General features: G+C 35.6%; 1 protein-coding gene across 2 annotated transcripts in view; it reads right to left on the reverse strand.

Moving 5' to 3' along the window:
* Window positions 1-13,422, reverse strand: part of LOC150093673 (uncharacterized) — a 118,772-nt gene that overhangs the window by 15,927 nt on the left and 89,423 nt on the right. For both annotated transcript variants that reach the window (XM_090412870.1, XM_090412871.1), the window contains one exon: window positions 2,167-2,209. In XM_090412870.1, the coding sequence (XP_090268996.1) occupies window positions 2,167-2,209 (43 nt within the window). The remainder of the gene's footprint in view (window positions 1-2,166; window positions 2,210-13,422) is intronic.

Genomic DNA, 13,422 nt, shown 5'->3' on the forward strand with positions numbered 1-13,422 from the left:
CAGCCTTGATGCAAGCCAACTGTTACTTGAAAACTTCGTCTGTCCCAAACAGGTCCGAACACTTGTCTTCACATTTCTGTACATTTCCCCGGCACCTTCTTCTCCCTCAGACACCTCCAGATTTCTTGCCTTGGTACTCTATCGTATACTTTCTCCAGATCAATAAATACCAGATGTAGCTCCCTTTGTTTCTCTCGATATTTTTCCATCATCTGTCGTAATCCAAAGATAGCATCTGTTGTTGATCTACCAGGCATGAAGCCAAATTGTTCCTTTGCAATCTACCATCAAGAACCCTTTCTAGGATCTTCATTGTGTGGGACATCAAGTTTATTCCTCTGTAATTTTTACAGTCTTGTGCATCCCCTTTACCCTTGTAGATGGGAACAAGAGTACTCTCCCTCCATTCCTCGGGTATATTTTCCTGTTGGCAAACTTTCATGAACAGGTCCCACAGCAGGTCAATTCCCTCTTCCCCCAGTGCCTTCCATGCCTCCACTGGAATTCTGTCGGGCCCACCGCTTTTCCATTCCTCATCCTCTTCATGGCCTCCGTCACTTCCATTCTACTGATGTTCTGCACCATCTCCTCTGTGAGTCCTTGCATTTTCCTCATTCAAAAGTCCCTCAAAGTATATTTTCCATCTGTTTCTTATGTCCACATCCCTCCATAATACTCTTCCTTCAACGTCTTTGACCTGCTTCACGTGTAAGATGTCCTTTGCTGCTTTATTTCTACATTTCGCTAGTTGGGAAAATTTTTCTCTGTCCTTCCTTTGTTTCTAATTGATCATACAGATCTTGATGTGCCACAACTCTCTTTGTACACCTCTCTGTCCTCTTCCACTCTTGACTCATCCCACTTCTGCTTTGCCTTCCTCTTAGCTGTCACTGCCACTTGTACATCATTATTCCACCACCAACCCTCCTTCTGCTCTCTAATCTTTCCAGATGTCTCACCAAGCACCTCGAGTGCACAGCTCTGGATTACTTTTGAATTATGTTTCCACCAATCTTGTACACTTTCCAGTCCATCCAAAATCCTCTCTAACACTCTCTCTCCCTAAAACGATTCCTCACATTCTCCTCTTTTAAGCGAAACCACTTAATTAGCAATATAGTGTCTCTAATTGCACTTAAAGAGTGCAATTAGACACTGGACAAAAATAGCACTACCTAATGAAACACGTCCCCTGCCACAGAAACTATGCTGCATATATACTCATGCAGAACTGTTTGTTGTACCACCAAATACAGCATCTAACTAAAAACAATTGTCCTAACATTTGTCCCAATTTTCAATTACATGAAATAAGCATTTCTTTGATTGCATTTGAAATTTTCTGTCATTAAAAACAGATCACAAATGCCAACTTCAAATAAAATTCTACCGAACATGTCGCATAAGCTTTGTGTCAACACTGGTGTAGAGGATCCAGAAGTAAGTGAGATGTAACAGGTTCCTGTACTACCTATGAGGACAGACTGAAGAGTTGTGGATTACAAAATTTGGTTGACACAATAGGCAGAAAAAAAGAGGATAGAACTTGCTGAAAAGGATACAGAACAAATTTTTAAAACAAAGTTTGAGGAGGAAGCCTGTTGATTGGAGAGTGAGTATACTAACCACTCGGCCAATCAAGAATAGCTAATTGTTAGTCTCTCACAAATGAGTCTTCAACCTTCTTAGAGATGCCAGTATAATAACTCTGATGCCTGTTAAAACTTAAAAATATCAGTGTGTCATTTTGAAATATATTGCTACATTTCTGACTTGCAAAACAATACAACAGAATAATCAAGTAAAAACATTAAACATGTAGGACCTTAATGAATTAATGCAAATATTTCAGGATTTCCATACACAGTTGATATTCACTATGATTAATTACTGAAAATTCCCAATCAAAGCACAAATATTATGCTAAAAGAAATTCATTATAGCAAACAATTCCAGGTCCCATAGTGAGAATCAACTATATTTTCTCATATTTATGCAATAAAATTAATACAAGGACAGCATTGTTATCAACGACAACGTTAATAAATGTTGAAGTACAAACAAAAAAATCTTTTGCATTTGCAAAACCCTAATAAAGTAGTCACAATCACAGTCACTAACTCAGTCTAATCATCGTTACTTTAAGATAAGCTATATTAGACTTACCTCTAACATTTGATTGAAGTGTGCTTTTGCTTCAAAGTAAGGCCTGAAAAAATACTAGATTTAGAAGGGGAAAAAAAGGATGCATTTGATAGAAAATATATAGCTATCTTTATAAGGCTACTCTACACTAACCACAAAATGGGGAGGGGGGGGATTAATTATTAACATGGAACAACATTTTAAGTTACTAATTTGCTTTGAGATTATGGCCAAAGCAGTTGAAGTAGCAAGGCTAATGTGTGTGTGTGTGTTCTAGTAGCTAGTTTGCCTGACTTGTGGAATGAAAAACTCTGCTAGCTCACCTTCAGATGAAAAGCCCTTATAAAGGTTCGTTGCATTCTAGACAGAATTCAAATTGAGCTCTTTCCATACAAAGGGTATTGTGATTACTAAACTATAGAAACTCAAACACATTTTAAGAATCAAGCCATCACTATTTGTTACTACAAACAACGCTACCAACAGAATCTATAATATGAATTCTGCCCATTTAATGACAACAACATCACAAATTGAAGTACAGTTGATCATCATTTTATATAACATTTTCTGCAGCATTAATTTGTAAACTATCACATGACAAATGAAACTGTTCACAGCATGACAATTACAAAAATTATACTGATATGCAATGCAAGTTATGGCATATATCTGTATTATAATGTTATGCAAGGGAATCCCTGCATACAGAATTTTATTCAAAAATTCTGATTTTCATCTAATGTACCATCAACATCAGGAAGAAAGACCAGTAACTACATTCAAAACATGTTATAAAAATAAGTCATGTAAGTGCATACTAGCTCATGTCTCAGTCGCAGCTGAGTTGACAGATTACACTATTAGAGGTTGAAGGAACAACTGTAAAATTTTGCATAAAGTTAAAAATAATCACTTCCCAGAAATTGGCATACAGTCAGAGTGGTTAAGGTTCAGTTCATAGCATTTCATGTTTCAAAGAAAAAATGATCAAATCTGAACCAACTAGGATGAAGAATCTTTATAAAGTTCTTCATCTAGCTCCAAAGAACTCTGTGCCTAGTATCAATAGCATGAAAATCAAGGCCAGATGTCAAATTCCAAAAATACAATACAGTCTTGACATTCTTGGATTCCAATTGAAGCAGAACAGCCAGTCTGTCCAAAATTGCAAAGATGACATGAGCAGAGTACTTAATATACACTAGGTAAGGAGAGAGATGATAATGTATCCTTTCTAGATGGTAAGAATAAAAATAGTTTCCATGCAAGTCTGAAGGAAGCATACAGAATGAATTGGTTTGGTATTGAAAAAATTCTTTTCACATCAGATTGTAGTCTGGTCAACAAATGATAACTATCAATAACTTTTTGAATGGAAGTTTCATTGTATCCCTTAGACATCAGTTGTATCTTAATATTATTCGATTTATCTAATAAATAATACCTATCTTCTATAATGACTAATGGTGCAAGGACAAATATTAGCAGATATATATACAGCGATACCTTGGCTAACGAAGATAATTCGTTCCGGAAACGTGATTTCCTGTAGGTTTCTATAGAAAGTCGTTTAATTCATTCTGTATGCTGCCTACTATTTAAAGATAAGTTTTATAAAATAGTAAAAAGCACACTATAAAAGGGCAAAAACTCACCAAAGGCTGAGATGAACAGCTACCCAATTAGATGGAGAATGGAAAGTAGAATGAAAAACTGACAATCTTTACACTTTACACAACATTTTTACTATTTACTATTAATGCAAATATTTCAGGATTTCCATACACAGTTGATATTCACTATGATTAACTACTCAAAATTCTTCCAATTATTCAAGTTAAGTCTCCTCTTCTTCAGTAGCTGGCCTCTGTCTCTTTGCTAAAGGAGAAGTCAAAAATCTGTCCAAAGGTGATTGAACTTCTCTTTTTTTCAGAATGTTTTTAAAGTGATTCAGACACTTGTCTTCAACCAAGGGACAAAGTCTGTTCATTTCAGCTTTGTTGTGATGCCACTTTGTAGCCAAAGACAAACTCTTCCCAGTAGTGCAGCATTTTTTTTTAATGTCACCTGTTGACATTCTACCCTATTTATTGTTCTCCTCCTCTGATGAGCACTCTTTATCTTCCTTGTCACTTTCCTGATTCAGTTGCTTTTTCAACTCTTTTGAGTGTTCTTCAACTAATTGTTCTGCATCTTCTTCATTTACCTCCAAATGTAATGCTTTGCCCAAGGAGACTATCTTATCTACAATGTCAGCATTTTCAGCAGCATCTTGAACACTGGAAACAGCACTTTTTATCTTGCAGCAGTCTGGCCATAACTTTTTCCAGGCAACATTAAGTGTCCTAACTGACACTTCGTCCCATGGCAGATACGTCGACGTCCCATCCCAAAATTTGGCTCAGATACGTCGTCGATATTTTCGCCATTTGGCCCCACGGCCACGAAGCTCTAAATACATTCCTTAGCCACCTAAACAAACAACACAAATGTATCCAATTCACCATTGAAATGGAAAAAAACGACTCTCTTCCTTTCCTAGACACACTTGTCACACGTCTTCCCTCTGGCTGTCTCTCCTTCTCAGTTTACCGCAAACCTACACACACAGGCCAATACATACACAAAAATTCTTACCACCACCCAACACAAAAATTAGGTGTCATAAGCACCCTTAAACACAGAGCCCTAACTATTTGTTCGAATGAACAGGCTCTAAACCAAGAATACAAAATCATCAACCAAACATTTATCAAAAATGGATACAATAAAAAAACTATTCACAAGATCCTCCATAAAGACACCAGTAAGAACAAAAAAGATTTCAAGAATGCTATTGCCATTCCTTATGTCAGAGGCATTTCTGAAAAAATAGACAGAACACTTCGCAAATACAACATTAAAACCACCTTTAAACCCCCAAATAAGCTAAGACACCTACTCAGTTCCTCCAAAGATCCTCTTCCACACCTAGCACACCCAGGGGTATACAAAATACACTGCACATGTAACATACCATACATAGGGGAAACAGGGCGAACTATCCCAATCAGACAAGACGAACACAAACGACACATTAAATACCTCCACTTCGGTAAAACAGGCCTTTCTGACCATGCACTCCAAACATACCATAGAATTGACTGGAAAAATACCAAGTCCCTACACCGCACCAAAACCTGGTTTGAGAGAAAATTTAAAGAGTCTTGTGAAATGCTCAAACACAACCCAAATCTCAACAAAAATGATGGCCTCACCATTTCAAGAATGTGGAGGACCCATCTACAACCTGTATAACATCCTAAACCAGCATCAGAAAAATTCCCACTACAAGAAGACAACCTGGTGACTTGAAGTGTTTAGAACATTCAATAGCAACTGAAAGAAATCATTTTGTAACCATCCAGAATATTAATACATGAGGACTCTAACAGTTTATTGTAGTTGCATTTATCTATTTATAAATATAAATATATATATATATATATATATAATATATTTTTTATTTTTATTTATTTATTTTTTATTATTATTATTTTTTTTTTTTTATAATTTTATTTCTTTATTTCTGTTTTTCTTTTCTATCACTAGAGGTCAGGTTAGAAAAAAGATTTATTAACTACGTAGATTTAGTTTACTGGTATAGAAAGCATGAGCATGTAGCTTGGTTCTGTATACAGTTGTATTCTTCCGATGATGACCTCGATATAGAGGTCGAAACGTCAAGTTTTATTTTATTTGTAATTAATAAAATAATCTGTTCAACACGTGTGTTTTTGAGTCCCTAAATCTACAAATATGAGTGCTGATCACCGTGTAACCCTAAAAGAAAGAATCACTTAAACATTCGTTAGCAGGGTCACTCGTTAGCCGAGGTATCACTGTATATATATCTGCCAATAAAGGTTGGTTTATAATAGAGTGAAAATGCAACATGACCTGTAGGATTTTGAATAATTAAGGTATCAAAAAAAAAAAAAAAAAAAGTAGATAGTTGTTGGATTCACATTCAATAGCGAACCTGATACAAGAGTACAAGTATTGTTTTACAGGAATTGAAGTAATTCTGATTGAGACCAGGCAGCAAAGATAAACAAAATGCAGTCATATACAGTATGAGGTTGAATTAAACCAGTGTGAAAGTGTTGATTTTCTAGATGCTCCATAAAATAATCAGCTAAATCTAGTGAGATAGAACTGCCCATTCCTGTTCCTTCAATTTATTTGAACAACTTGTTCTGCCATGAAAATAGCCTGCATTGATGGGGAATTTAAATAAGCTAACAATGTCTTCTGGAAAATCAGATAGCAAAAATTGAAGTCTCTTGTAGTGGGATGTTGGTAAATAAGGAGACATATCAAAGGAAGCCATATTTTTGTTATTAGACAGACACAAATCTTTAAATTCTGTTTTTAATATAAGAACTAGTGTGGCAGTGAGATTCCAAAGTGGTAAGCAGAAGAGCCACTACAATCCACTACTGAGTGTAAATTTGTAGTGGCTTTGTGGATTTTAGGTAGACCTTGGAGACGAAGCAGACAGCCAAGATGAATTTCATAACCTCGCAGGCAGCATCCTAAGATTGTACATTGTCCAGTAACTTATTTAATTCACTGATTTGACTTTTTTTTTTTTTTGTGGATCCCTGGACTTTTGTTAAAGCCATTACTAATTTTACTCTGTAAAACTACTAATGTTGAAGCAAAATTGTTAATTACTTATATATTAGTGTATTTACCGGTCTATGAGATATGAAGGGAGGGGGGGGGGTTGTACATTTTATCCATAATATACAACTAAGCAAATAAATAGGTAACTGAGAAAAGATAAAATGTTTCCTTAGTTTTCGGTTTTTCACAAAGCAAGTTAAAGTTAAAAATGCAAGTTAAAGCACATTTAGCTTGCATTTTTAGGATGAATATAAAGATCAGTCAGAAAAATTAAGGAGAGATCTGTAATACTTTTCAAGTTTTCATATCAATAAATTCAAAATAAGCTGCACTACAATCTACATGGCATGCTAAAGTTACTGACCAACCGTTACAACTATTGGCTTGACCTCTGATGGAAAAAAAAATAATCCTTTATCCAAGTGAAAGCAAACAAAGTTTGTGCATGGAGTAACTTCACGACTGGGCTACATGTACATAGAGGCTAAGGACTTCACATCAACTGCCTTAGTATTTATAGTATTGTAGTATCTATATACAAGTAGTCTAGTTATGAAGTTACTCCATGCACAAACTTTGTTCACTTACACTTGGATAAAGGATGAAACCAAGAATATAATTTCAGGTTAGGTTCCCATCTATAAAAAATAAAAAGGGAATAAAGTTTGATGTAAGAATTACAGAGGAATTTCTTACTTCTAGGTAAGATTTATGCAAGCATACTTGAAAAAAGGCTGAAAAAAATTGTGGAAGAGAAACTTGTGAAGAATAAGCTGGCTTCAGGCCAAACATAGGTTGACTAGATCAGATTTTCACTTTATGACAAACAGTTGAGAAATCATGGGAATACAACAAGTATCTGTACTTTCATTATGTAGATCTGGAAAAGGCATATGACAAGGTGTCTAGAGAAAAGCTTTTCAAAAACATTTCAGTTATATGGGTTAAATGGAATTATACACAGCAGTACATAGTCTATTAAGTTGTAAGTCAGCAGTTAGAATTGAAAAGAATACAGGAAGATGGCCTGATATAAAATCAGGAGTACAACAAGGATGCATGTTATCCACTCTTATTCGTCATCTATATGAATCTCGTTATGAAAGAAAGTGGCATTAAGCCTCATATTAAGATCAGGGATATCAAACTTAGTTCTTTATTTTATGCAGATGTTGTACTGCTAAACAAATCATGTAACTAACAAATTTAGCATGAAATTCAGTAATTAAAAAATACCAAAAGTATGAAAATACACAGGAACACAGAGAACTTCAGCTGCATCCTCAATGATGAATCTACATAAGTAAAATACTTCAGCTATTTAGGCACAGTTTTTAGTGAATATGGCAACAGATAGCAGAATAAGCAATGCTGGTATAGTGAGAAGCCAGCTGAATAAACTTATATGGAATAAGAGAGAAATTAGCCAAAATACTAAACTGGCAGTATACAAGACAGTGTTCAAAACAATTTTAAGTTGTGGATCTAAGAGTTGGGTTAGAAATAAAGCACTTGATCATAGATTGTAGACCAGAGATATGAGAGTTCTAAGAAAAATTAGGAGCCTGAGCAGATGGAATCAATGGCAGAAGCATATTCAAAATGAAGACATTATGAAGGAGCTTAACATTGTTTGCATTCAAGAATGGTGTGAGCAGGGCTAACCTAAGGTGTTATGGTCACTTAAACAGAATGGAAGAAAAAAGGTTAGCAAAACAGATTTGATGCTAAGATGGCAGGAAAAAGCTCCAAAGGAAGACTAGGTCTAGATAGACTGAGTCAGAAATGGCTTAGAAGAACGAAATGTTAGATACAAAAATATTGGAATGTTGACAAGTTCGGAAAAAAATTGTTGATAGGAGATTAATGATAATGTAAACTTAATCATGTAGTACTATTATAGTAGCCTGAACACCTATTAAGGGTACATATCAGGAAATTTATGATGATTACATCAGGGCAAGATTAAAAACTCTCAATGCAACCCTTTCCTTTTGGTAAAGAGAGAGAAAATAACTCCTACTACAATTTCCTGCTTTTGTAATAGTGCACAATCTACACATCATGATGAGTTCTTTGATTGTGACCAAATCAGTGTGTGTGGGTGGGGGGTAAGGAACATATTTGTTTCAGGATATATTAAAAACAATAATTGAGGACAGTGCTATATTTCATTAGTATATTTGAATTACTAAAAGGTGTTATTATCTGCTATTATCTCTTGAATCCAGCTAGAGATGAGACCTATGACTGCAAATACCAGTAACAATTTTTCATGTGGCAGTGAGTTTGAAGCCATCTGGGGTGAGGTGGAGTCTAACAAGATTAAATACACAGTGGGATGTTGTTACAGACCTGTTGGATTGGTTGCTAGTGACAAATATGATGGGTGCAAAAAGAGTAATCATAATGGGGGACTTTAATTATCCGAACACTGATTGGATAGCAATGAAATCGCATGATAAGAATGAAACTGAATTTACTGAGCTGTTGCAAGACAACTTTCTCAAGCAGCATGTGAGAGAAGGAACTCGAGATCAAAGAGTGTTAGATCTGATTATAGCATCAGAAGGAGTTTCAGTTAAAGATGTAACTATTCTGTCTGGTTGGTGACAGTGATCATGCGGTAGTCACTTGGGAAGTGACTAAGTTTAAGAATGTTCCATTCAGAAAAGGGTACATGCTGTACTACAAAGCAAGAAATTACGACCACCTGAGCACTAAATACAAAATGTTATATTCATGCAATGACAAAGTATTCAACACTAAATACGAGGCTAATCTTAAATGGCAGGCAATTTCAAGTAGAGTGATATGGATAAAAAGACTTGTGCCTATGGTCCCACGGAAGGTTCTACTAAGTAGAAGTGGAGGAATTTTTTGAGGCTTTAGAGAAAGCAACTGACACAATGAAAAATAAAAAGCTGGTTCTTGTTGGGGACCTAAATAGCAGAGTAGGAAATGATTGTCAGATATATGGGAAAATTTGGAGAAAAGAGCAAAGCTAATAATAATGGCAAATACCTGTTGAATTTCTGCTCAGGACATAGACTAGTTATTACTAATACCATGTTCTAACATAAAAATGTGCACAAATTCACATGGAGAGAAGAGGCAAGGAATAAGAAAAGTCTCATTGACTATGTTATTGTTGATAGTGATGTTTTCTCCCTGGTGCAGGACACCAGAGTGTACAAAGGATTTGAAATTGGAAGCGATCACTATTTAGTCTTGAGCAGGATAAAATTGAATTTCGTATTGAAAAGAATAACATGTAAGAAAGTTTTAAAGCGAATAAAAGTTGAGCAGCTCTCAGATGTGAATTGTAGACTAAATACACAAAGATTATTGAAAAAAAAATGAAAGAGTTTGAGAACAGGAACCAAACCTTGGAGACTCAGTGGCAAGCCTTGAAGGAAACCCTGATTGATTCAGCCAGAGAGGCATGTGGTGAGGTGGTCTGCAAGGATATAAAAATCAGAACTCCATGGTGGACACAGGAAGTTAAAGAGGCAGTGAAGGAAAAAAAAGAAAGCATATCAATAGTAAATAAGTCAGCTTGTGCTCTTAGAGAATACAGAGACAAATGTAAAAAAGCTAAACACTGTGTAGAACTAGCTAAACAAAAGTCGTGGGAAGACTTTGGTAAGAACATAGAAAATAAGTATCAAGAAGGTGGCAAGATATTCTGGAGGTTGTTCAAGAAGCTTAGAAATGGAGGAAAGGGTGCTGTAAAAGGAATTAGAGATGATAAAGGTGACATGAAAACTGGAGAAAAAGATATCCTTGAAGTATGGAGTAATTACTTTGAAAAATTGCTAAACGAAACAATCACTGGCAGCACAGTGGTAAAAAAACACTGACCTGGCATACAATCAGGAAAGCATATCCATAATTGAAGTAGGAAAAGCAATCAAAAGCTTGAAATGTGGAAAGGCAGCTGGAGTAGATGATATTTGACCAGAAATGCTCAAGTATAGAGGTATAAAAGTCTTACAGTGGCTGCACTTCATAGTTCAGAAGGCCTGGACAGAGGGACGAATTACAGATGATTGGAGTTGAGCTCTCATAGTACCCATATATATATATATATATAAAAATGGAAATAAAACGATCTGAGAATTACAGAGGTATTTCTCTACTGAGTGTGCCTGGTAAGATTTATGCAAGTATACTTGAGAAGCTTGGTGAAGAACAAGCTGGATTCAAGTATGAAGGTATAAAAGTCTTAGTGGCTGCACTTCATAGTTCAGAAGGCCTGGACAGAGGGACGAATTCCAGATGATTGTCAGGTTCAGATCCTGACACCTGGTTCTCAGATGTCAGGATCAGATTTTCACTTTACGACAAATAGTTGAAAAATCATGGGAATATAACAAAGATCTATATTTAAGTTTTGTACATCTGGAAAAGGCGTGTGACAAGGTGCCAAGAGAGAGAAGCTATTCAAAAACACTACAGTTGTATGGTGTCAGTGGAGCATTATATCAAGCAGTACTTGTCTTTATTTGTGTTGTAAGTGAGCAGTTAGAATTGAAGGAAATACAGGGAGATAGTTTAATGTTAAATCTGGTGTGAGACAAGGATATACATTATCCCCTCTGTTATTCATTATCTATATGGATCACATTATGAAGGAAAGTGGTATTAAACCTGATATCAAAATTGGAGATGTTAATATCAGCTCTTTGCTTTATGCAGATGATGTTATATTTCTAAATAAATCTGCTAGAAGTCTGCAAGATTCAACTGTTGTAACAGATATGGTATGATTATCAGCAATAACAAGACAAAGAAAATGAAAGTAGGCAGAAGAATTGAAAATTCAACTGCATTGTGAATGGCGAACCTATAGAAGAAGTAAAACATTTCAGCTATTAGGCACGAATTTTAGTGAAGATGGTAAATTAAATATGGAAATAGACAAAGCTTATATGGTAGGAAGTCAACTGAATAAATTTATATGGAATAAGAGAGAAATTAGTCAAAACACTAAATTAACTGTATACAAGACAGTGTTCTAACCAATTTTAACTTATGGTTCTGAGAGCTGGGTTAGAAGTAAAATACTTGAAAACACTAGAGACCTTAGATCTCAGAGTCCTGAGAAAGATTAGGGGCATGAACAGATGGCATCAATGGCAATATCATATTAAAAACGAGGATATTAGGAAAGAACTTGACATTGTTAGCAGAGCTAATCTCAGGTGGTATGGTCACAACAAAATGGTAGAGGAAAGATTAGCAAAAAAAGTGTTCTCTGCCAGGTTGGCAGGAAAAAGACCCAGAGATAGGTGGATTGATATGGTAAAAAGTGCCTTAGAAGACAAAAATATAAGATCTGATAATGTTGGAGTCTTGACAGGTAACAGATTGATTTGGAGGAAAATTGTAGATAGGAAGTTAGTAATGATGTAAATTTTTCATGAAGTACTATCACATCCTGTATACCCCTTGAGGGTACATGTCAGGAATTTGATTATGATGAAATCACATGATAAGAATGAAACTGAATTTCCATTTTAATTTCAGTTAAAGATTTTTAACTATTCTGCTTCTTGTTGGTGACAGTGATCACGCAGTACTCACTTTGGAAGTGGCTAAATTTATGAATGTCCATTCAGAAAAGATTACATGCTGTACTACAAAGCAGGAAATTATAACCACTCAAAGGGTATGCTGGGTTCTGTGCCATGGTATCAGTTACTGGATGATTAGAATAGCAATGGTGCATGGAAAGTGTTAAAAAATACTTAAATGATGCGATATCAGAATTTGTCCCTAGAGTTCGAAGAATAAATAGAATAAGACTGAAATGGATTGTAATCTAATTAAGCAAGAGATTCGTAAGAAAAAGATTATGTGCAAAGAATATCACATGCATAAGGATGATGTTAGTTATGATAATTATAAGGAGCTGGCCAGAAGAATCACAAGTATTGTATGGAAAGCTGAGTCTGAGTATGAAAAGAAACTTGCTCTGCAAGTTAAAGACAACCAAAAGAATTCTTATCATTACGCTGCAAGTAAAAGAAAGAATGAATTTGAAAGAATAACTCTACTGAATGCAGATGGTATGCGAGTGGATGTTGCAGAAGTGATTGTTCAACTAATGAATGCTACAACTGCGCCACATGAGGAAACTTATGTGGATGAGGAGGAAGTACTGATTGTTCAACTAATGAATGCTACAACTGCACCACATGAGGAAACTCATGTGGATGAGGAAGAAGTACTAGAGCTGTTACACAAAACTGATCTGATGGGATATCAGCACCGATGCTAAAAGTGACGTTTAGCTGAACTGGCTATTCCCCCTGACCAGGCTATATAATTTGAGTCTCAGAACATGGAAGATTCCACAGGAGTAGAATGTATGATAATCCCATTCCACAAGGGATTACCATACCAGGCTGAGATTTCTCTGATTTGGCCAGAAAAGTCTTGGAAAGCGTTCACTTCCAAAAAAGGCTGGTTTCATCGACATTAAAGATTTATTGGTCAAAATAGCCCCCTTCGTCCACAATTTTCTTCAAAATCTCTGGATAATTTGCAGCCACTTCCTTACACTTGCAGTTTTGCCTGTGATTAGAACACTATGTA

Source organism: Typopeltis vanoorti, chromosome 23 (genome assembly GCF_054136105.1).
Source record: "Typopeltis vanoorti isolate ZY-2024b chromosome 23, IOZ_Tvanoo_1.0, whole genome shotgun sequence".
Lineage (NCBI taxonomy): Eukaryota > Metazoa > Arthropoda > Arachnida > Uropygi > Thelyphonidae > Typopeltis > Typopeltis vanoorti.